This window comes from Diachasmimorpha longicaudata, chromosome 3, assembly GCF_034640455.1.
Source record: "Diachasmimorpha longicaudata isolate KC_UGA_2023 chromosome 3, iyDiaLong2, whole genome shotgun sequence".
Classification (NCBI taxonomy): Eukaryota; Metazoa; Arthropoda; class Insecta; order Hymenoptera; family Braconidae; genus Diachasmimorpha; species Diachasmimorpha longicaudata.
In genome coordinates this window covers 9,782,141-9,802,618 of record NC_087227.1, presented here as the reverse complement: position 1 = coordinate 9,802,618, position 20,478 = coordinate 9,782,141, and the positions used below count along the sequence as shown (strand labels likewise).

The 20,478-nt window shown below is 38.0% G+C and overlaps 7 protein-coding genes across 11 annotated transcripts; 3 read left to right on the top strand and 4 right to left on the bottom strand.

Annotated features, from left to right (window-relative positions):
* The first annotated feature begins 1,554 nt into the window (after positions 1–1,554).
* Positions 1,555–2,684, top strand: LOC135160547 (deoxynucleotidyltransferase terminal-interacting protein 2). Its single transcript, XM_064117196.1, has 2 exons — positions 1,555–1,737; positions 1,954–2,684. Exons 1-2 carry the CDS (start codon positions 1,641–1,643, stop codon positions 2,613–2,615), a joined length of 759 nt encoding a protein of 252 aa, XP_063973266.1. The 5' UTR covers positions 1,555–1,640; the 3' UTR covers positions 2,616–2,684.
* A 157-nt stretch (positions 2,685–2,841) lies between these two features.
* LOC135160555 (mediator of RNA polymerase II transcription subunit 22) lies at positions 2,842–4,193 on the bottom strand. The gene is made up of 2 exons (XM_064117204.1): positions 3,977–4,193; positions 2,842–3,534 (listed from the first exon to the last, which is right to left on the bottom strand). Exons 1-2 carry the CDS (start codon positions 4,077–4,079, stop codon positions 3,215–3,217), a joined length of 423 nt encoding a protein of 140 aa, XP_063973274.1. The 5' UTR covers positions 4,080–4,193; the 3' UTR covers positions 2,842–3,214.
* Positions 4,194–4,938: 745 nt separating this feature from the next.
* Gaba-b-r1 (metabotropic GABA-B receptor subtype 1) lies at positions 4,939–12,336 on the top strand. Of its 5 annotated transcripts, none has more exons than XM_064117162.1 (12): positions 4,942–5,604; positions 5,980–6,078; positions 6,396–6,530; positions 6,603–6,773; positions 6,985–7,483; positions 7,824–7,951; positions 8,073–8,365; positions 8,444–8,687; positions 8,916–9,159; positions 9,348–9,742; positions 9,917–9,977; positions 11,729–12,312. In XM_064117162.1, exons 1-12 carry the CDS (start codon positions 5,473–5,475, stop codon positions 11,746–11,748), a joined length of 2,421 nt encoding a protein of 806 aa, XP_063973232.1. In that variant the 5' UTR covers positions 4,942–5,472; the 3' UTR covers positions 11,749–12,312. The 5 variants fall into 5 exon arrangements, with proteins under 5 accessions (XP_063973229.1, XP_063973228.1, XP_063973232.1 ...); XM_064117160.1 differs by having other exon boundaries at positions 9,917–10,061; XM_064117161.1 differs by having other exon boundaries at positions 4,943–5,604; positions 9,917–10,055; positions 11,729–12,308.
* Positions 12,216–13,968, bottom strand: LOC135160541 (speckle-type POZ protein-like). The gene is made up of 2 exons (XM_064117190.1): positions 13,145–13,968; positions 12,216–13,038 (listed from the first exon to the last, which is right to left on the bottom strand). Exons 1-2 carry the CDS (start codon positions 13,493–13,495, stop codon positions 12,331–12,333), a joined length of 1,059 nt encoding a protein of 352 aa, XP_063973260.1. The 5' UTR covers positions 13,496–13,968; the 3' UTR covers positions 12,216–12,330.
* Positions 13,969–14,120: 152 nt separating this feature from the next.
* Positions 14,121–15,949, bottom strand: LOC135160543 (pre-mRNA-splicing factor CWC25 homolog). The gene is made up of 5 exons (XM_064117193.1): positions 15,771–15,949; positions 15,124–15,463; positions 14,846–15,009; positions 14,474–14,745; positions 14,121–14,373 (listed from the first exon to the last, which is right to left on the bottom strand). The coding sequence occupies exons 1-5, from the start codon at positions 15,786–15,788 to the stop codon at positions 14,259–14,261; spliced, it is 909 nt and encodes a 302-aa protein (XP_063973263.1). The 5' UTR covers positions 15,789–15,949; the 3' UTR covers positions 14,121–14,258.
* A 75-nt stretch (positions 15,950–16,024) lies between these two features.
* LOC135160539 (2-oxoglutarate and iron-dependent oxygenase JMJD4) lies at positions 16,025–17,805 on the top strand. The gene is made up of 4 exons (XM_064117183.1): positions 16,025–16,317; positions 16,535–16,832; positions 16,967–17,219; positions 17,333–17,805. The coding sequence occupies exons 1-4, from the start codon at positions 16,077–16,079 to the stop codon at positions 17,780–17,782; spliced, it is 1,242 nt and encodes a 413-aa protein (XP_063973253.1). The 5' UTR covers positions 16,025–16,076; the 3' UTR covers positions 17,783–17,805.
* A 444-nt stretch (positions 17,806–18,249) lies between these two features.
* On the bottom strand, positions 18,250–20,124 carry LOC135160538 (uncharacterized). Its single transcript, XM_064117182.1, has 3 exons — positions 18,952–20,124; positions 18,593–18,770; positions 18,250–18,493 (listed from the first exon to the last, which is right to left on the bottom strand). Exons 1-3 carry the CDS (start codon positions 19,945–19,947, stop codon positions 18,381–18,383), a joined length of 1,287 nt encoding a protein of 428 aa, XP_063973252.1. The 5' UTR covers positions 19,948–20,124; the 3' UTR covers positions 18,250–18,380.
* Positions 20,125–20,478: the final 354 nt, after the last annotated feature.

Below are 20,478 nucleotides of genomic sequence, written 5' to 3'. Positions count from 1 at the left end.
GGAGGGGGAGGGGATTTTGGAGGGGAGGGGCCTTGAGTTGGGTTAATATTTTTTTAAATGCTTTTTTTGGAATAGGAAGTTCGAGTTTATTGATTGTTCCTTTTATTTATTTATTGAATAAACTGGTGGAAAATTCTATTTGATGGAGGAAATTCAGCAAAAAATGTCCGAAGAAAATGAGGGCTATAAAGCCTCTAATTTTATTGCTATTTTTTATTGACCATTTCAATAAAATGGACTGAAATGTTGGAGAACATTCAATAGAAATCAAATAGAATTGTCTAACGTATTTGCTAGGTATTAATACTAGATTTTTTTGTGCGTGAATTTCCTCTTAACTCAGGATATAATTCATCAAGACATCCATGAACCTTGATAGCGCATAATTACTGAAAAATACACGATCTAGTAATTAACATTGATCCCTCTGACATGCGGTGAATAGAATATTCTTATCATCTTGAATTGCGGAACATTTCCGCGATTGACGTTTATTACCTGCCGTATTATGCCCTCAAAATTGTTTTACTTGAGGCGACAAAATAATTCATAAACAAATTTGTTTCAATGGTTCAATTTTGAATTAAATTCACGGTCGGTGACTACATATCGTCGTTTTTATTTTGTCCTTAATTAAATATGTCTTCATTAAATGGAGGGACAGTCGTCCATAAGGGATCAAATGGATTAATTTGAACGTTTCGCTGTTGAAGCAAAAAATTTCATGCAGTTTCACCTTTGTATTCTCTTTCTCACGCACAAGAGTGCTTATTTATGGAAAATGGAGCAGTTATGGATTGCGAACGACCATCATCATATTCAAAAAAGACCGGATACGGCCCTCGGTATTCAGGGGGCAACACAAAAGAGGGCCTTATGGGACTCATTCTCTCGATATTTGGGGGTCGAAAATAATTACAGACCATTGATTTATCTCTGGATATACATAAAAAAACTTGAAAATTTAAAAATGATGGGAAAGCCCAATAGAACGGATTAGAAAATTGTGTTGGTTTTATTATAAACATCTAGTTAAAACCTCAGCAAATTTTTGTGAAAAATGATACACTCGTCGATCAGTGGCGATTTCCATGTGGTTAAAGTGTCAATGACCAGGTTTATTAGGTAATTTCTGGTCTTTGACGAATAAAAAAAAAATATCCCAGACATAATCTACCTCAGGAGGCAAAATAAATAAATTACCTCCGTGAAGTGACTCTACGTTTCCTCGCGATTGTTTAAATAAATTATTTCCTGCCAGACTATCAGATTTTTTAATAGAAACAATTATCTACCTCTTAATACTTTTATTTCCTGCATTTTTCTTCATTGTAAATATTTATTTCAGTTATTTTTGCATTTAAAGAATTTAATATATTTACTTATTATTTTGTAAGTAATAAATAACCCTACTGCACCCATTTTTGTCCGCTAATTTTCATCGCACGTAAAATTAATTAGTTGTGAAACAGGAAACCGTTTATAAACACCAATAAAACATGTTGATAAAACCCCATGCATTTTTTTCCCAGGAAGTGGTATCCAAGGTCCCCCACTCTAACCACTCCCCACTCCTGGGCGACGACAGTCCAAATCGTTCCTCCATTGATAGCACGTTGTTTTATTGATCAAAATAAACAATGGCTCTAATGTTCTTCGATACTGCAGGTGAATCGAGTCTCGAAAACAGAGAAACATTAGTAGAAAGCGACGACGATGTGGATTTCGAGGGATCTGGTGAGTATAATATGAAGAATAAATATATGAAATATATTTTGAGGTTATGGGAACGTGTAGCAAAATTTGATAGACAGATCTCAATGTAATTTGTTCTCAATGTTTGTACGATTTTCTGGCAGTCCTATTAGTCCATATGAACTGACTAAAATTTGTTAAACAAAAGGACTTTGCAATTCAAGTCCACTAAATGTGTTCATGTCATATCTTTTTTAGATCTAGACCCCGCTCGACTGAAAATTAAAAAGCTAGTAAAGGAGAAAAGGAAAACTCTTGCAACCAACGACATCGATCTCGATGAATTCGAAATCGAAATGGGCTGGAAACAAGAAAAAAAGACGAAATCCCTAGTTCCAAAGATTCTTGACGTCCAAGAGCTTTCGCAGGCGGTCGATCCAGTCCCCGAAATCCTCCGGAAGACGGCAATTAAGCCAGGATTTGAACAATTAATGCATGTTCCTAAATATGAATTAAGCAAGAGGCAGAGGAAAGCCAGAGCTGAGAAAGAACGTAAAGAATCTAAAGGGAAGAAATGGTTCAATCTGCCAGCTACAGAAATGACTGACGAAATCAAGCACGACCTGGAGATTATTCAAATGCGATCGGTTCTAAATCCTAAGCAATTCTACAAGAAGAATGACATCAAGACTCTTCCGAAATTCTTCCAAATTGGAAAAGTTGTTGACACACCACTGGACTTCTACCATGGGAGATTAACTAAGAAGGAGAGAAAGCGAACGATTGTCGATGAACTCATGGCTGACGCTGAATTTGCTAAATATAATAAACGAAAATACAAGGAAATTGTTGATGAAAAGAGGAAGATGCAGTACAAGGCTCATCGACATGCAAGAAAATTGAAAGGGAAGAAGAAATAATTTTTGTTTCGTTTGTACATGTTGTTAGAGCGTATAAAAAATTGAATAAAAATATCTTTTGTATTTAAACATAGTTAATTTCTTATTTCACCCTTACTTAAATGAAGACGCGATGAGAATTAAAGCTAAACGACATGAATTTTCCCAATTCTTTGAAGAAAATATTATTTTGGAGTTTGTAAATTCATGTTCTTCTCAGATATTGTCGTTTTAAAATTACAACTCATTCTTGTTAATGTAAAAAATAGCATTTATTTAATTACCGTATATATTATACCTATATATTACAAATGTGGCTCGACTTGAATATTAACAATGACAGTGACTTAATGAGAAAGAACGAGATCCTCGAATGCAACATGGAGCTCCTCCCAGCGATTCGATATATATAAATACCCTAGCTCTTCCGATTAAATTCCAATTAAGATGCTATAAGAATTCAGATAATTATAAAGAAAACATCTATGGAATTATAATGTCAACAAAATTCCAATGAACCGCTCACAGCCTTCAGATAAATATAGCTCGAGCATCTTGCAAAAAGTGCTAGGGTCTTCCATTAAATTTTTAAAAAATTGAATACCTAAGTAGTCCAAAAATCATTTATAAATAGACGTGTAATACTCCTCCTCTAAATCATAAAGATCAGTAGCCATGTCGTCCCTTAAAGCAGCCAGTTTTTGATCACACTCCGCCTGTTTCTGCCTGAACAATTTGCTATTCGTCGCAATGGCATCATTAACAGATGGAAAATCATTGAGGATCAGATACTGTTTGATATCAGAAACAAGTTTCATCAGGGATTCGCCAGCTCTCACGATGTTAGCAGCTCTCACGTGCATTTCGTAAGTGTCTTGTTCACACTGAGTCATCCTAGACAACTGCGAGTCATTCTCCCCTTTGGCCAATTTTATGATTTCTGTAACAGAGCAATGACGAAACCTTTCACATGAATTGTTACCAAATAGCCACCATTCAACTGCAGATATTTGAAAATTTCATTAAACAGTCTGTGTAGAATAAAAAACAATTCATCAAATTCTCTGTTGACAATCAGCGCTGGGCTGTCATCGTATTGTGACAAAAAAATTATTCTGCTAATTATTCATTTACATGAGAGAAGTATTTTTCTAATTATTTCTTGGCAAGTCACTTCTAAACGAGCCATGTTAGGTTGTAATTATCGCACTCACGTTGTTCTAGAGGATAACTATGTTGTACATAACCTTGTCTATGTAATATAATTGTCTAAAATTATTTAATTAATAATCACTTTTCTCAAGTACGTGGATATTTGGCAAAAATAATATTTTCCCTTGGTGCACATGTATAATTTCCACTGCGTGGAGGTTAGAACGAACCTTCAAAATTCTCTAGCATGGATTTTACATCTTCTTTCAGTCTAGTTGTGTAGGATTTCAACAGGGCCTCTTTACTCTGTGGTAGAGCTCTCGGTACAGACATTGTTACACCAACTGATTATTTAATTTCACTATTTTAATTGCGATAAACTAAGGAAGACGATCAACAACGAAAATTTATCAAAATAAAGCGCTTTCGCCGGGTTGATAATGCAGGACTCGATTCCATCGAGTGAGTGACCTCAGAGGGGTGGACTTCGAGGGCGCCGAAGCAGACGTGATTACAAAAGACCATCACCTAAACATGAATATTTCATTGCGGATTAATCTTCTGTAATTAATCATTTCCAGCAGTCGTCGGAGTGTAAATAGCGGATGAACCTCTCTCACCGTATTGTTATTTATGAATGAAGTGGAGATGTACTTAAATGCGGGAAAATAACGAGGGGAAAGGGTCAATAGGTGACACATCTTCAAGAAGTCATTCTCCTCGGATTTTTTTGCGAAAAATTATGGAAATTTCCTCAGTTTTAATATGGTTTCGTCACAATCGATATGTTCCTGCCAATAAATTATTAATTCGCTTCCGAATGAAATTTCTGTAATGACGGGGTTTACATGGAAGTGAATAACTCATGGAATTCCACATAAGCAGTCAACATTGCCTCAACATTGAATTTTTTATTGTTCCATCGCAATATCAACACAAGTTCCAGAATGTTAACAAAAACCCGATGAAATTAAATAAATAAATAAATAATTGAATAAATAAATATATAAAGACAAATAAAAGAGATAATGCAGGAATCAACTTCACTAGCCGAGTGGTTTCCAAGGGATGAAATTCGAAGGCGCCGAAGCAAACACGATGACAAGACCACCGCATAAACATAAATACTTAATTCCGGATTAATCCTCCCCACCCCCCTCAATTAATAATCATCCCCCACCCTCGGGCCACAGCAGGAGGCGGATAAACCTCTCCCCGGATTGTTAATTTTAAATGACTGACAGATAGACTCAACACACGAGAGAAATGGGAATAACTGGCAAGGGTATTTCGGGGTTTGTGCACATCGATTTTCCGATGACTACCTCGTAGAGGGGGTAGACCTCTCCACCACGACCCTCAGGAATACTTTGCTGGAACAGAATCAATATGATTCATACCCGAGCAAGTTCTCCGTCGTTCTGTCCTCTCCAGAGTCATCACAATATTGATGAATCGCTCTGTCATTAGTAATTAGTGGTGGTTTTTATTATTCAATAAAATTATGACAGTGTGATGGTTCCTCGTTATGTGGGTCAAGTGTTTATCACAATTTAACGTAGGCAACAAGTGATGATAATGGATTATAGTGAGTGGAGGAAATTGAATTGGGAAAATGATCAGTGGAGAGGATTAGCCGATTATTCGCCGGCGGCATCGTGAAGACGATTCTCTCATTGAGAATTTGAGTGTTGATTTGCGAAGGGGGTGGCTTTTACAGTTAATTATGATGCGATTAATCGGGGCTTTGTCGATGATGTCGTTGGCCTGTGGATCTTCACCTGCTTCGGAAGATAATATCCTTCATATTGGGGGGATCTTTCCCATTGGTGGAGAAGGGGGATGGCAAGGAGGGCAGGTAAATTATGACTCGTGGGGTGAATCGAATGTATCAATAAATTCTGTACATAAGAAAATCTGATGTGTTCATTTTTTCTATTTGTTAATTTTTCATTTTATTCTGTGATGGATTTCCAACTCGATGGCGGATGCAAAAAACCGATTGGGGTTTTTGTTAATATTTTTTAAATAATTGTTGGAGTATTTTATATTGCAGAGTAAGGAGGGAAAATGTTTCCTGTGGAAATTCAGTACTGAATTTCTATTGGAAAAATATATTGGTTTATTGGCAAGTCTTTGCTGCAATTTTGAATGAATTTTTATTGAAGTGAAACTTTGTATTGGAGGACGTGATGTATGATATCAATGAATTTGGTCGGCACGTTTGTTTCAGGCGTGTATGCCAGCGGCTAATCTCGCCTTGGAAGACGTCAATAAGGCGAAGGACCTGCTACCGGGATTCGAATTGAAATTGCATTCTAATGACAGCGAGGTGATTTAATATTCATGAAGCCAATGCAGTAGCAAAGTGATAACACGCACCCGACGGCACCAAATAAATTTATCACTTTAATTACCTAATTATAGAATTTCGCATATTACCGCGTGTACGGTACATACGATATGCAAATATCAGTTACCCAAAATATGTACATTTTATTCAAAGCATATAGCCACACATCCACATCCAATACTATTCCCTGGGATAATTGAGTTATTTCCTCATCAAACTTTGCTACTGCATCAGAACATGATGCGATTGATACTTCAAGGACACGAATAATTCGATTACTGAAATTTTGGTTTTAGTGCGAACCTGGTCTGGGAGCTTCTGTGATGTATAATTTGCTGTACAATGCTCCCCAGAAGTTGATGCTTTTGGCAGGATGCAGTACTGTCTGCACGACTGTGGCAGAAGCTTCGAAAATGTGGAATCTAGTTGTTGTAAGATGGTTATGGTTCAGTAGTGTTTTTCCTCATGTTATGTTATAAATTCTTAGGCTACCGTTCTTCCAGCTATGCTACGGTGCCTCATCTCCAGCACTCTCGGACCGCAATCGCTTCCCGACACTTTTTCGAACCCATCCATCTGCTACAGTTCATAATCCAACCAGAATAAAGTTGATGCAGAAATTTGGTTGGTCTAGAGTTGCTATTTTACAACAGGCCGAGGAAGTGTTCATATCGGTAACGTAATTATTTTTGATGGAATGATTTATATCTCATTTTCTCATCCTAATTCTTCGAGAATTCCCCGCGAATTCCTACAGGAACTCAGTCTAAGTCAGTTGCCTGGAGAATTTCAACCGGAATTCAATGAAATTTCTCCTGGACCTCCAGTTCTTCCTAAAATTTTTCACACTAACACTTCCTAGTTCGTTTTCCTCTCTCAAAATAGACAGTAGAGGACTTGGAAGCCCGTTGCAAGGAAGCGGGAATCGAGATCGTGACACGTCAGAGTTTCCTCTCAGATCCGGCGGACGCAGTTAGAAATCTCCGACGTCAGGACGCCAGGATAATAATCGGCCTCTTCTACGTGGTAGCCGCACGTCGAGTTCTCTGCGAGGTCTACCACCAGAACCTCTACGGAAAGAGCTACGTCTGGTTCTTCATCGGATGGTACGAGGACAACTGGTTCGAGATCAATCTCGACAAGGAGGGCATCTCTTGCACGAAGGAACAGATGAGAATGGCCGCGGAGGGTCATCTCACTACTGAGGCCCTAATGTGGAACCAGAACAATGACACAACTATCAGTGGAATGACTTCCGAGGATTTCAGGCAGAGGCTTAATCAGTTGCTGAAGGAGGATGGATATGACATCGATGGGAATCGGTACCCCGAGGGTTATCAGGAAGCTCCACTGGCCTATGATGCTGTTTGGTCTGTTGCACTGGGTAAAAAACAACGAAAACATTTTTAAGAAATTCGATTTTCTATTTATCCTATTTATGAAAGCAGAAGCACAAAAAATTAAATTAGTCACGTAGATCATCAATGTGTTCCAAGCGGGAAATTGAAATAGGGCGCGCGGAGCGCCATTCGGTGTCGTATAAATTATTCCATTAACTTATTTCCTTTCAGTCTGTTTTGTTTGTGAATATCAAACAATAATTTAATTAACCCAAAGACATTTATTTTTCTGTACAATTTTTTTCTGCAGAACCCTCAATCGAAATATTTCTTACACGCGTAATTGTTGAAATAAATGACGTGCTCTCGTACTTGTCATTCCAGCATTCAATAAGACGATGGAAAAACTGGCGAAATCGGGAAAGAGTTTGAAGAATTTCACTTACACGGAGAAAGAAATAGCGGATGAAATATACTCGGCAATAAATTCCACTCAATTCCTGGGCGTTTCGGTGAGTTCATAACAAGTCAATCCCAACTCATAAATTTCAATGTAGCTAAAGTAGCAATAACGAAAAGAAAATCATTAAATGGTTCTTTCCTCACGACACCAATGCTGCCTCAATCACCCAGGGATACGTGGCATTCAGCTCTCAGGGTGATAGAATAGCATTAACCCAAATAGAGCAGGTGATCGATGGAAAGTATGTGAAGCTGGGTTACTACGACACACAGATGGATAATCTGACCTGGAAGAACATGGAGAGATGGATCGCTGGAAAGGTCCCACAGGATCGGACGATCGTTAGAAGAGTTTTAAGAACTGTATCCTTGCCACTGTTCATCTGCATGTGCGCAATTTCAGCACTAGGAATCACCATTGCCATTCTCCTCATCATTTTTAATATTTGGAATCGTCACAGGAGGTGAATAATTGCTTTAAAAAATTAATCGAGGCAAAGTCGAACAGATTTTTTAACGGAATTTTGTTGGTCTGTGGGCAGAGTAATTCTATCGTCGCATCCGGTCTGCAATACGATCATGCTGGTAGGTGTTATTGCCTGCTTCGTATCAGTATTCTTGTTGGGCATTGATGGTCGCTTCGTTCAGCCCTCTGAATATGCCGGCATTTGTCAAGGAAGAGCTTGGGTGCTTTCAATCGGATTCACCCTGGCATTTGGAGCGATGTTCAGCAAAGTATGGAGAGTACATAGACTGACGACTAAAACAAAAGCTGATCAAGCTAAAGTAATAGCAATCAATTGGTATTTTTAGTAGTGAAGTAGTAAAAAGGAAGCAACGAATCGATTTCTTTCATTTTTATTAATTTTGTTTCAATTAGATATTTTAACTTTTTTCCCATTTCATCGAAACACTTTAACAAAATTCGAGAAAATGAATGAAGTCGACTCGTCTAATTTTACTACTTCATTAGTTCACAATCGACAATGGAATGATGTACTGACGATGTTCCAGTTGTTCATGGCAAAACAGAAAGTATCATCAGTACAAAAAAATATTCAACCGTGGAAATTATACACAATGGTGAGTGCCCTGTTGGCGGTCGATATAGTTATTCTAGGGTCGTGGCAAGGATTGGACCCCTTGCAGAGGCAAATTGAGGTCTTTCAGCTGGAAATGCCACCTTACGGTGAGGACGACGCCAGGATCCGTCCGGAATTGGAGCATTGCGAGAGTGAACACAATGGAGTATGGCTTGGTATGGGCTTCATGAAATTAAAATCCATAAATTTTCAATTAATTCATCTTCTTATTTGCACTAATAAAGCCCCTTCAGGCTTCCCCTTCCCTTCAATAGCTTTCAATTTGTAAATCATAATTTTGTTTATCTGGTTTTGACGCCTCCCAATCGATATTTCCAGCACGAATATCATTTTAAATTCACAGGATTAATTTATGGATACAAAGGAGTTGTCCTGGTATTCGGACTGTTTCTCGCCTACGAAACTCGAAGTATAAAAGTGAAACAGATCAACGATTCACGTTACGTCGGAATGTCAATCTACAATGTAGTTGTACTCTGTCTGATAACGGCCCCAGTGACGATGGTCATAGCTAGCCAACAGGATGCGAGCTTCACATTCGTCGCACTGGCGATAATCTTCTGCTGCTTTCTCAGCATGGCCCTTATTTTTGTGCCTAAAGTCATTGAAGTCATCAGACATCCCAAGGATAAGGCTGAGTCTAAGTATAATCCGGATGTGGGAATGTCCAAGGAGGACGAGGAAAGATATCAGAAGCTCGTGATTGAGAATGATGAACTGCAGAAACTGATTGCCCAGGTGCGGAGGTTCATTTGATCTCAACCTCTCAAAGACTTTCAGAAAAATTATTTATTTATTTATTTGTTTTAGTCAAACAAACAGCTTTTTATTAGATCTGATTTATTTATTATGTTTGAGAATCAATCGCAGTTGGGTATTTTTTAAATTTTGTGCCATCTGATTGCTTTTCAGAAAGAAGAAAAAATAAAAGTGTTGAAACAGCGTCTAGCCGAGCGGGACGCATCACGAGGAGGTACAGGGCACATACCTAAGGACTCATTGATAGTAGCTGATTTCGTAACAGGCGAGGGAACATCAGATAGTGCCATTGGTGGGGGTATATCAGTTTATACGAGGTCCTCACGTGCATCTGCATCTGATTTTGAGTTTTCCGAATCATACCTCTAAATTTCTATGCAATTCTATTTTCTACTCCATTATTTCTACCTGGAGGACTCGTAAAAATTTTTTTTTTTCAAGTTTATATGAACGAACTCGTTAACGGATTGTACAAGAAATTTTGTCAACGTCGACTGCTATTTAATCTTTTGAAAGTTTGAAAATTCACGAAGAATGTTCATAGTTAATATTTCCTGAGTCGAGGGAGAATTATCGATTCCTCATAAGAAATTTATTCAACCAATAGTACAAACTGGAGTTTAAACACCACTTGACTGCAAAACTCCTCAGAAAGAAATACAAATCGTAATAATTTTGTCATCGTTTCATCAACGGCATATGAACCGCATTCTCAGTGCCGAAGTTGTTATTTTCTGCGAAAATTGTTTATTTGAAGAGAGTACCTGAGCATCAGAATATCTGAAGAATATGAAATCAAATAGAATCGGCCTAATCTACAATTTTATTCCATATTCAAAAAGTATATAATAGCGGAGAAATTCACGGGTAATATCAGAAAAAACATGAAATTTGGATTCGAGAAATCAAATCATCAGAATTCTGAGGAAATACCACTAGAGTTTCATGGGAAGTCGTTAGATTTCAATAAAACATTTTTATTCCCAAAAAATCATTTGTCAACCTTCGCAATCGGTTCTCTCACTACAATTTGGGTCCAAGAATGTGAACAACTGAAACATTGCGAATTGAAACGCTCTAGAAATAAAAATAAACTGTTAATGCATAAATTATAGTACCGAAGAAGCTAAAATAACGGCTCCTAGCACATCACCATTGCATGTCATTTCCAATCGAAATACCATTGCACTATTATTTTTATCTCCATAAAAAAACGCCTTGGAGAAGCATGTCTATTTCCATTAAATAGAATTAATAAAGTGCAATTAAATCTCGTTAGACAATCAGATATATAATTGATGTTTCGCTTATGTAAACCTCATGAAGTGTGCTCCCAAATTTTAATAATAAAAAATGATAAAATTTATTCAAAAGAAGTCGTCAAAAAAATCGAGAAATAGCGTTGATCACGTACGGGAAAATTCAGTGGCCGTGTTTATTGATTTTTTTCCCCCAAATAAATTCAAAAAATGTCGAGTGTAATATAAATATTTCAAGTTAAAACAGAAACCGATCTTTTTCTATAGAAATTTCGTGCTTTATATTTTGCCAGAGATTTTTAGTTATTTTTATTGGAAAATCCAATAACAAAAAAATTTAACTTTTCGTAGGAAAAATCCGTCTGCAGAGACTTTTGATGCTATTAAATTTTTTCATACGTGAGATATTATAAAATTATTTTTAAGAAATACATATACAAGACTCACGTGCTAACGAGATTTAACCACTGATAAAGGGTCAAGTACCATTCATAAGTAATTTGGGAGTCTTGATGAGGTGCTTTGTCGTGAGATACTTGAATGTTCAGCCAGTGTATCGACGAAATACAGATAATAAAAATATTCCCCCGTCCCCCAAAATAATGAATACACCAAATGAATACTTGGAATATTATTTATGAATGGGTCAAAAGTTGAAAAAATCGTGTACTCAATATTAAGCATATTTTCCTGTTTCTGTTTCTAGAGACGGACCACAACGGCTGAAAATTGGATACCATCCGTCAAATTGAACCTAATTAAAATTCATTGTCTGGATCGACGGACGAACGTTCGATCATATCTCAAATGATCGATTTTTTGAAAATGAAATTTCCGGTGTAATGATTTCGTACATAAGTGTTCTCGTAGCGATTATCTGTACAGATTGAAAGCGCTAGACTATTCGATGAATTCCTAATTCAACAGACGATTGAATTTAGATAATTACATGTTGACGATTCGAGATTTGTAGTTACAATATCTCGGATCTTTCAAGAGGGATGAGATTCGTTGGAGTTGTTGCAGTATGACTTGTTCTCTATATTGATAACAGAATTACAAATATATGACCTACAGAGAAATTTTATTGAAAATTGTCCTCTCCTTTCCCGACGAATATTTATTATTTGGAAGTGGAGTATAAATTTTATTAGGAAGGTTGAATCAATCAATAAATAAATAATTTTTTCTAATTGAAAGTTATATTATTAAAGGAATTTATTACAGTTTTGTGGAAAGTCATGGTACAATAATGGCAATTGAAAAACTGCATAAACAATTGTGTTTTGACGTAGTTAAACAATTTTTTTAAGTTGACAACCATTGTTCAACATCTATTTGAGGGTATAAATACTTTAAAAACTCTGCAGATAAAGGGCATTTACTTCGTATAAATTTCTTATACTCTCCGGTCTCCACCACCATCACTATGTGTTTCCTCATGAAGTAGAGCACAGTCTTCTTGAGTCCTTCGTCCTGCCGCTTATCAGCGAGTATGAGTCTCTCGACTGCATTTTCAGGAGTCAGAGGCGACAACCAACCCTCCTCCACTCGATCTATCATTCGTTCCAGCTCGTACTTCCGTGCGGCGTAAAGAAATTCATCCCACATGTCATTCACGTCCCTCACTCGATCCGTATAGATGTAGAAGAGGACTTCCTCGAAGACTTCTTCACGAATATCACTTATGTGGAGGCTTATCCCCATCGCGTCCGGTTTCACCCACAACTGGGAGGCGAGTGTTGGACAGCGAGCAACCAAAATTGCCTTCAGCGCCCGAAATTCACGCTTTCCAACTGTTATTTTGATATCAGTGAATACTTCATGATCGATCAGAGCCTCCATTTCAGTTGCGAATGTGCTCTTTTCCGGCGATGCCCATAAGCGATTGCAATTGAAAGCAGGAGGCGCGGGGACGTTCATTTTGACGGTGAAATGCAGGGTCAGCACATCTTCGGCAAGAAGCGTCACATCCTGGGCGATCATCTTTTTATTGAAAGGCACGTTAATCCGTCTCTGCAAATGACAAACGGTTGTTAGATTAAATTTTCACGATTTGACATGGAAAAAAATATATAGAAAAATGTAATATATAGAAAATTATTAAAATTTCGAAACTCACGAGGGTAGTAAGGCGGGTTGTTTTCGTTATGCATTTGAATCCGTCAGAATTGAGAATCGACACCTCCATCTCATTCCGCTTCTTTTCATCCTCGTTGTAGGTCATGATCTGCAGGTTCAAAGCGCGCATTTCGCTTATCGTCGACACACTCACGCATTTTGCACCCACAAGACGGAGCGACATCCACCCTTCTATGCCCTCAGGCACGCTGAACTTGAGCTGGGGATAACTCGGTCCTTTAATTGCGTTGGTAAAGTCGCGAATGATCCACTTAAAACTGTGTTCTGCTACTTCTCCTGTTGTTTCGCGAATTCCGCTGCAGTCAACCACGTTAAGAGACGATGATTCCATATTTAAAGCTCAATGACACTTCACGAAAAATGACTTTCTTCACTTTTTTTTGTTGTCCGGCTAGGATATCTTGGAGAAACTAATTTTAAATAGTACAATGTCTCCAGATATTTGATTCACAAACACTTCAAAATAGTACTTTGAAAAAATAAAATATTCTCTAGAGGTAGAGGAGATGTGACCGCTTCGAACGTTCAGTGAACTCTGCGGCTAGAAAGAAGGAACGGCAGGTTCCCTTCCGAATTTTGGATATGGAGGGGGGGCTGCAGGTACTTGGGTTGTGTTATTAGCATACCTGATGGGGAAATTAGCAGACTAGGATGTCGCCAAGGTGATAAGCCCAAGGGTACAGGTAGGTATTTTCAGGAGAAGGGATTAGGCAGCAAGGTAATTAGGCAGAATTGAATGGAAGCTTAATGTAATGATAGACGCCATCAAAGCTGAACCGTCTTATAGTCTAGACTGACCACAGTGCCCTAGTGATGTCTTGTTGCTTACACAAATTACATTGTGAAAATGGGGGACGTTAATGACGTTTTTGAAGTTTCCGGTAATATTGGGGCGATTCTCATACAGCTCCCAATTCATAGACGGTTGAAAAATAAATTAGATATGACGCACTGGCTTTAATCCATTCATTACATGCTTTATTCATTCGTCGGCGTACTTATTGTAAAGTTATATAAATTAAAAATTCAACAATTCTACCAAAAAAGATTTTAAAGGTTTGAAGTTGATTGATCTCAGACCTTCAATGCAAGCGCTACCTCCTCGCGAAATTTGTGTCCATCGCCCGTCCTGATCTTTGGATGTTATTTATGTTTGATTTGATCCGCGACGCCACCGTCTCGACTTCTGTTGCCTTTACCAAGTGTTTTCTGAAAAAAAAATAGAAAAGAATTATTTTTCCTTCCTTGTAAATAAGAAGAACGAAAATAATTGTTTTGTGAGTAATTGATGATAAATAAAATTGCTTACCTGATGAAGTCCTTGTCAAATGATTTATTTTTCTGCTCTTTTTTGTCCTGGTCTCGATACTTCTTGATATTTTTCGCTCGCTCCTTATCCCTCCAGGAGGCATTGGCCAGCATTTCCTTCAGTCTTTTTTCTTTTTCCTCGTCAGAGAGTTTGGCTTTCTTCTTCGAATGTTGTTTACCATCGTCTTTCTTAGATTTGTGGGACTCCTTATGGTGTTTCGAGGACTTGTGGTGCTTCGATGATGATCGTTCTGGACTGCCTCTTTTCTTGCTCTGTAATTCATCAAGAAAAAATAATGTTCTACGCTTCCTATCATATGGCAGCCTGACACAAAACTTTTCATCAAATTTTCTACAGAGGACTTTTACTTACAACTAATTCCTTGAGCTGCTTAAGCTTCACAGGATTCTTTAGTAATTGCGTCCTGGACTCCATCTCCTTCTTCTTTATGGCGTACAATGGATCCTCCTGGAGTTTCTTCTGCAAATCCACTTGTTCATTGCCAGAAAAAAATCGCAATGAAGGTGGTACACATTCTGAAAGAACAATTTATTAGAAAACAAATGTTTATAACATGTATTCATCTTCAAATTTTTCTAGAAATCAGCACAATACTTAGTAGAAATGATTGAATCTAAAACAATACCAACCGTATTCAACATGATTGCTGGGCATTCTGTTCCTCTCAACATCTCGCTCAGCCTGTGCCTGCTGCTCAAACGTCTTATCAATAGCTTTGCCAGTAAGATAATCTTCCCTATTGATTCCCTGATTCGGTCCTTTGTACATCCAGTCCAGTTTTTTGTCGTCTTTCTTGGCAATCACTCCCTGCTGCATCGCATATTTTGTCATGTCCTCCCTGTCCTTTTCCATTTCAATGTCTCGTTTCAGTTCAGCTATTTTCTTCTTCTCTCGATTATCCTGCTGCTCCGCCTTCCACACTTTTTCCATGTTCTTCATCGTCGAGGGGTGCCAGGACTTCTTCAAGTTCTAAAAACAACAATATTGATTGTATTCTCACATAATTCAACATCAAGAACTTCATTAATTGTTCATTAAAAATTGTGGAATTGTAATAGAAGGATATACAAATATATTTTCAGGCTAATTTCTCTTTCCTTTTAATTTGATATTTCCATCAAATGGAAAAATAATTTCTCACAAATTATGAATACGAATAACTACACCAAGAGGTAAAAAATAATAAGAACTATTTTTTGAGGTTAACTTTGTTATTTTTGTTGAATCAATTGAATTTTAAAGAAAATATGTAATTTCTCAGAGCTTTTTCACTTACCAAATCGCCTCCACCCATTTTAAATGCTCTTGTGTCCCAACTATCACCAAAAAATCACTCACAAATGGCAATAACAACTTTTCAGAGCAAAAGTTTTGGTATTTGTAAATAAAAGTAGTCCAAAATAACTCCGCAACGATGAAAAATGTAAATACACGAGATCCTAATGAAGAACTTCGTCGAACCCAAAAACTGAACTGCGCAACGCCTCCTAGTTACCAACGGCCAAGAACATAACAATCCCAGATGTAGGGACTTTCTGGGTGACTTCACCAGTTCTCCAAAAATGTGGTATCAGCTGGGAGGATGGAGGTTATTGAGATCGATGAAAAAAGCCCCAAAAAGTGGCACAAGTGTGACAATGAGTCTGTAATTCAGAATTATCGAAGTGTTGACTGTTCCTTAACGTATAATGATTTTTTTTCCGAGCATCTTCTGCCAAATTTGCCTTGTGTTATTCAATCGGGAATTACTAATGAGTGGACCTGTGCGCAGCAGTGGCGAGTCGATGAAGCGCCAAATTTTAAATGTCTAAAACAATTATATGGTAATTATTCTGCATTTTTAATGAGTCTCAACAATTAAATCGACAAGCAGGACCTGATATGATTGGATTGGCTGAGTCAATGTTTGTGATTTTTTTTATTTCCAAGCTTTGTTATCGATCTAGCAGCTTCTAGCCAAATTGCTTCGTAAACATTAAAAGAATGAAGCTCTTCGTTTAATTAGCAGCAAAATAATTATACACCGGCTCTGAATTACAGGAGAATCCAAAGTACCTGTAGCTAACTGTGGCATAAAATATTACAACGCTCAATTAAAGGAGACAATGAAAATAGAAAAGTTCATAGATTATTGGCAAGAATATAGAAACAATAATTATCCCTGCGAGATGCCCCTCTTGTACTTAAAGGATTGGCACTGCCTGAGGGCTCATCCCAATGCCAAGATCTACAAAGTGCCCAAGTACTTTGGCTCGGATTGGCTTAATGAATACTACCTCGCTCATCCTCATCTGGAGGATGACTACATGTTTGTTTATATGGGGCCCAAAGGATCTTGGTAATCATAATTGCTCTTAATGAATATGTTGAATGCAATTAAAATTTTGGTCATTTGCCCATATTTGTAATTGATAAGTTGCTTTTATAACTGAACAGAATAATACTAAAGAAATGTTGATACAAATTTACCAGGACACCTCTGCACGTCGACGTATTCGCATCATACAGCTGGTCTGCCAACATAGTGGGAAAGAAACGTTGGCTTCTGTTCCCTCCAGGGGAGGAAGACAATCTTTGTGATGCTCGCGGACACCTACCCTATGACATCGACTCCCCAGACAATAACTTACCCCTAAAACAATCGAATAAGTCTTTAGAAATAGTTCAGGGACCTGGAGAAATTGTGTTCGTACCTTCTGGATGGCATCACCAAGTTTGGAACCTGGTAATGACTCTTCACATCATTTTATCCCAAAATATGGCTAGATATATGTGTAATTAATTATGAAATTCCTTTGAGATTTGCCCCAGAGGCCATTAAATCAATTTTGCTAACAGGAAGACACAATTTCAATAAATCATAACTGGATTAATGGCTGTAACATATGGAACATCTGGCGAGAATTGAAGACGGCCCTAGTGGCTGTAATGAAGGAAATCGACGATTGCAGTAACATGGATAATTGGCCCTCTCAATGTCAGTTACTTCTGAAGGCATCACACGGTATGGATTACGTTCAATTCTACCAATTTCTGTCTTTCATTATCGAGAGACGTCTGGACGCCTTGAGAACCCGAAAATCCTGCGTCAACTTCGATACCTGGCAATTGGGGATTAATCACACTGTGTTTGATGTACATCGGGCTAAATCTGTGCTAATTAGTTTAATCAAGGACACGAAAGAGAAAAACATATGTGATATTATTTTTGCTGATGGGAAAGTCGAGCAGTTGGTTCAACGCATCGAAGCTACACTTAAATGTACAGAGAGTATGAAAATCGCCTAAATAAAATATTTTATTCTCTATAAGGCCTGAATTTTTTATATTATTTCTCCTTTCTCTACAAATAATGATTAATCAACTATCAGTGAATCTGTTGATTAACCTCAGGGATGTTCTATATTCTGCTTTCATCGAGATCTCCAGCTCAAAAGAATGAGCAGTCGATTAAATAGAGATTGAAGACGAATTCAATAATTTCATGGCCGAATGTGTCTTGGGAATTAAGGGGTTGAGAGCAAAAATGTACACACGTGAGATATATCTTTTGGTTTGAAATGAAGACTTATTTATTCTCGCAAAATTTGACTTGATGAATCTAGTAATTGGAATAATGGTAAAATTCATTGCGAATCCACTATATGGCGATTGTTTTGAGAAGAACCTATGTAATGTTATTTATCCTCAGGGGAAAATCGAGCAATTGGTTGAATGCCTTCAAGCTACACTTAAATATACAGAGAGTATGAAAATCGCCTAAGTAAAATATTTTATTCTGTACAAGGTTTATATATTTTTTTCTTATTTTGTAGTTTTTCTACAAAAAATTGCTTATCACTTATCGATGTGGCTGCCAATTAATCTCAGGAGCGGGATATTTTGATCATTTCCTGCGCTCTTTCCTGCCTCCATCACGATCCCCAGCGCCTGTAAACCAGCGACTTGTTTTCGAGACGATTTCGGCATCACTCGTGCCATGTTTCTCTCTCAAAACATCTGGAGAATCATTTTTCATAATTAATTGATGCTTACAATATTAATTAATAATTTACTCCATACCCATGTTGTAAATTATGAAAAATCGATGATTTTTACCTTTGAAATATCTAAATGTATTCGTGTCTCCAAAATTTAATTTCTTAATTCCTCTGATTTTTTTTCCACATGCACTATATTGCATTTGTACGTCCTTTGCTAAAATTGCTGATAAGGTACAGCCAATACTGTTACTGAGTGATGTAGCTCCGAAACATAAAGTTGTCATCAATGATTTCTAGGGACCAAAACAGGGGGTCATTTTATGTCATTTAAAAATTTGGGTGCGCATGGATATAGCGCTAGCCTAGTAATGAATCGAAATCCTGTCTTATGTCAATGCCCAAAATATGACAAGAGAATTAGTCATTTATTTGCGCCCTCATTAACCCTCAGGGATTCTACCAAAAAAAAATTACCATTGCAATTTCCTTTTCCGGATTATCAGCAATGCCCTCATCAAAATCTCGGAACGTATCGACATCCAGGAAGGGCAGTTTAATTCCAAGAACCTCTCTGTCATCGGTAAACCCGGTGCCCAAAGCTCTCGTAGAAAGGCCAATCCTGTTCTTGAGATCCTCGTACTTCCTCACCATATCATAAAGCAGACTTCTTTTCGTGCTCTCGAGCTGTCTCGCCCACTTCTGCTCCATCTTCTGAAGCTCCCCCTTCATAACCGAGCAAAATTTTGGTTCACCCTCCCCCCCAATTCCCCTCTGTTCATCCTTCACCTTGTGATTGTCATCAGACATGAAATCAGTGACAGCAAAGTCCGGGCAGATAATATCGTTCTTGATATTGGCCTCGATCTCGTCGTGAGACAGTGGTTCCGAACTGTTGTTGTCATCATTTGGCCACATCGATTCACTGGACTCCTCTTTCTTTATCCAAACGTCGACCTTCTCCAGGTCTCCGTCGGTGAGGGCATCGTCTCTGGCTCCCTCAGGCGCCACTGATGGTCCCTCTCCTCCCATAAGTGCCACAGCACTGTCAGGAAGATCTAGGTATCCCTCGTCCCTCAGAATAGTCAGGAGATCGTCAATAACCTCAATTCTAAGGTTCTCCGAGTTTCTAACGGCCCAGGCCTTGAGTCTCATTGCTAAGGGTACCCTCACCAGGGCAGGATTCATCTCATTGAATATGTCTCGTCCCTTGTCACCCAACAAGTCATCATCAATGACAGCCCCTTGGCTCGGAGTGCTGTCCTTCAACAATATCTGACAGTACTCATCGAAAAATCCCGCACTCTCCACCACATTATTGTCTAGGTTAATACTACTGTTCGTATCAAAATCAGTCACTTTTAATTGTTTATCAAGTCGCACGTCGTGATTACTATCATCACGTTTTCTTTTCAGATCCTTCGGTCGTCTCACATCACTGAGGGACTTCATGTTTGGGGATGGGAGGTTCATGGGGTTGCTGGAGGATTCACCATGTGGGGGTTGAAAACGCAGGGGGGTTCCTGGTTATCATCAAGCCCTTTTTATAGAGCAGGGGGTTCTATTTATTATTATTGATATGGAGTGATTATGGGTTTTGACAGAACTGGAAAACGAATTGATATGCGGCATTTGCAATGAGCTGCAGCTTGTGAAAATTTGGCCAATCCTCCCCTATAGTTTCTTGCCTTCTCACAGTGATGCAATGGGGAACTTGCATGCGGCCCAGATTTGAGAAATAAGTGTATTAATAAATAGTTTAACGCCTATGGAATACTCTCCAATGAAAAATGCATTCTAACTCATTGCAGTTTTTTTTTAACAATCAATCGAAAATTGCATAATTTTGAACCACTTTTTAACGCTCGTGACGTCATCAGGCGGTGACTCCGGGTTCTTATTGCAGCCACTAGATGACAGCACTGATATTTTTCTAAATGTAAGCCGGTGTCAACAAACAGTAGAGGTTATATTGTTAAATGTCACTTCTGCCCAGTAATGGGT

Excerpts from the sequence above, each read along its gene's own strand:
- Gaba-b-r1 (XM_064117158.1), top strand. The coding sequence starts at position 5,473 with ATGATGCGATTAATCGGGGCTTTGTCGATGATGTCGTTGGCCTGTGGA. Across the intron at positions 5,605-5,979 it reads GGGGATGGCAAGGAGGGCAG|GCGTGTATGCCAGCGGCTAA; the intron begins GTAAATTATGAC and ends CGTTTGTTTCAG. Across the intron at positions 8,688-8,915 it reads CAAAAGCTGATCAAGCTAAA|TTGTTCATGGCAAAACAGAA; the intron begins GTAATAGCAATC and ends ACGATGTTCCAG.
- LOC135160555 (XM_064117204.1), bottom strand. The coding sequence starts at position 4,079 with ATGTCTGTACCGAGAGCTCTACCACAGAGTAAAGAGGCCCTGTTGAAA. Across the intron at positions 3,535-3,976 it reads CATGCTAGAGAATTTTGAAG|AAATCATAAAATTGGCCAAA; the intron begins GTTCGTTCTAAC and ends GCTCTGTTACAG.
- LOC135160547 (XM_064117196.1), top strand. The coding sequence starts at position 1,641 with ATGGCTCTAATGTTCTTCGATACTGCAGGTGAATCGAGTCTCGAAAAC. Across the intron at positions 1,738-1,953 it reads TGTGGATTTCGAGGGATCTG|ATCTAGACCCCGCTCGACTG; the intron begins GTGAGTATAATA and ends TATCTTTTTTAG.
- LOC135160541 (XM_064117190.1), bottom strand. The coding sequence starts at position 13,495 with ATGGAATCATCGTCTCTTAACGTGGTTGACTGCAGCGGAATTCGCGAA. Across the intron at positions 13,039-13,144 it reads CAACCCGCCTTACTACCCTC|AGACGGATTAACGTGCCTTT; the intron begins GTGAGTTTCGAA and ends TGTCATTTGCAG.
- LOC135160539 (XM_064117183.1), top strand. The coding sequence starts at position 16,077 with ATGGAGGTTATTGAGATCGATGAAAAAAGCCCCAAAAAGTGGCACAAG. Across the intron at positions 16,833-16,966 it reads ATGGGGCCCAAAGGATCTTG|GACACCTCTGCACGTCGACG; the intron begins GTAATCATAATT and ends CAAATTTACCAG. Across the intron at positions 17,220-17,332 it reads ATCACCAAGTTTGGAACCTG|GAAGACACAATTTCAATAAA; the intron begins GTAATGACTCTT and ends TTTTGCTAACAG.
- LOC135160538 (XM_064117182.1), bottom strand. The coding sequence starts at position 19,947 with ATGAACCTCCCATCCCCAAACATGAAGTCCCTCAGTGATGTGAGACGA. Across the intron at positions 18,771-18,951 it reads CGGAAAAGGAAATTGCAATG|AAATCATTGATGACAACTTT; the intron begins GTAATTTTTTTT and ends TTTGGTCCCTAG. Across the intron at positions 18,494-18,592 it reads TACATTTAGATATTTCAAAG|ATGTTTTGAGAGAGAAACAT; the intron begins GTAAAAATCATC and ends ATGATTCTCCAG.
- LOC135160543 (XM_064117193.1), bottom strand. Across the intron at positions 14,746-14,845 it reads AGCAGCTCAAGGAATTAGTT|AGCAAGAAAAGAGGCAGTCC; the intron begins GTAAGTAAAAGT and ends GATGAATTACAG. Across the intron at positions 14,374-14,473 it reads TTTGACAAGGACTTCATCAG|AAAACACTTGGTAAAGGCAA; the intron begins GTAAGCAATTTT and ends TTTTTTTTTCAG.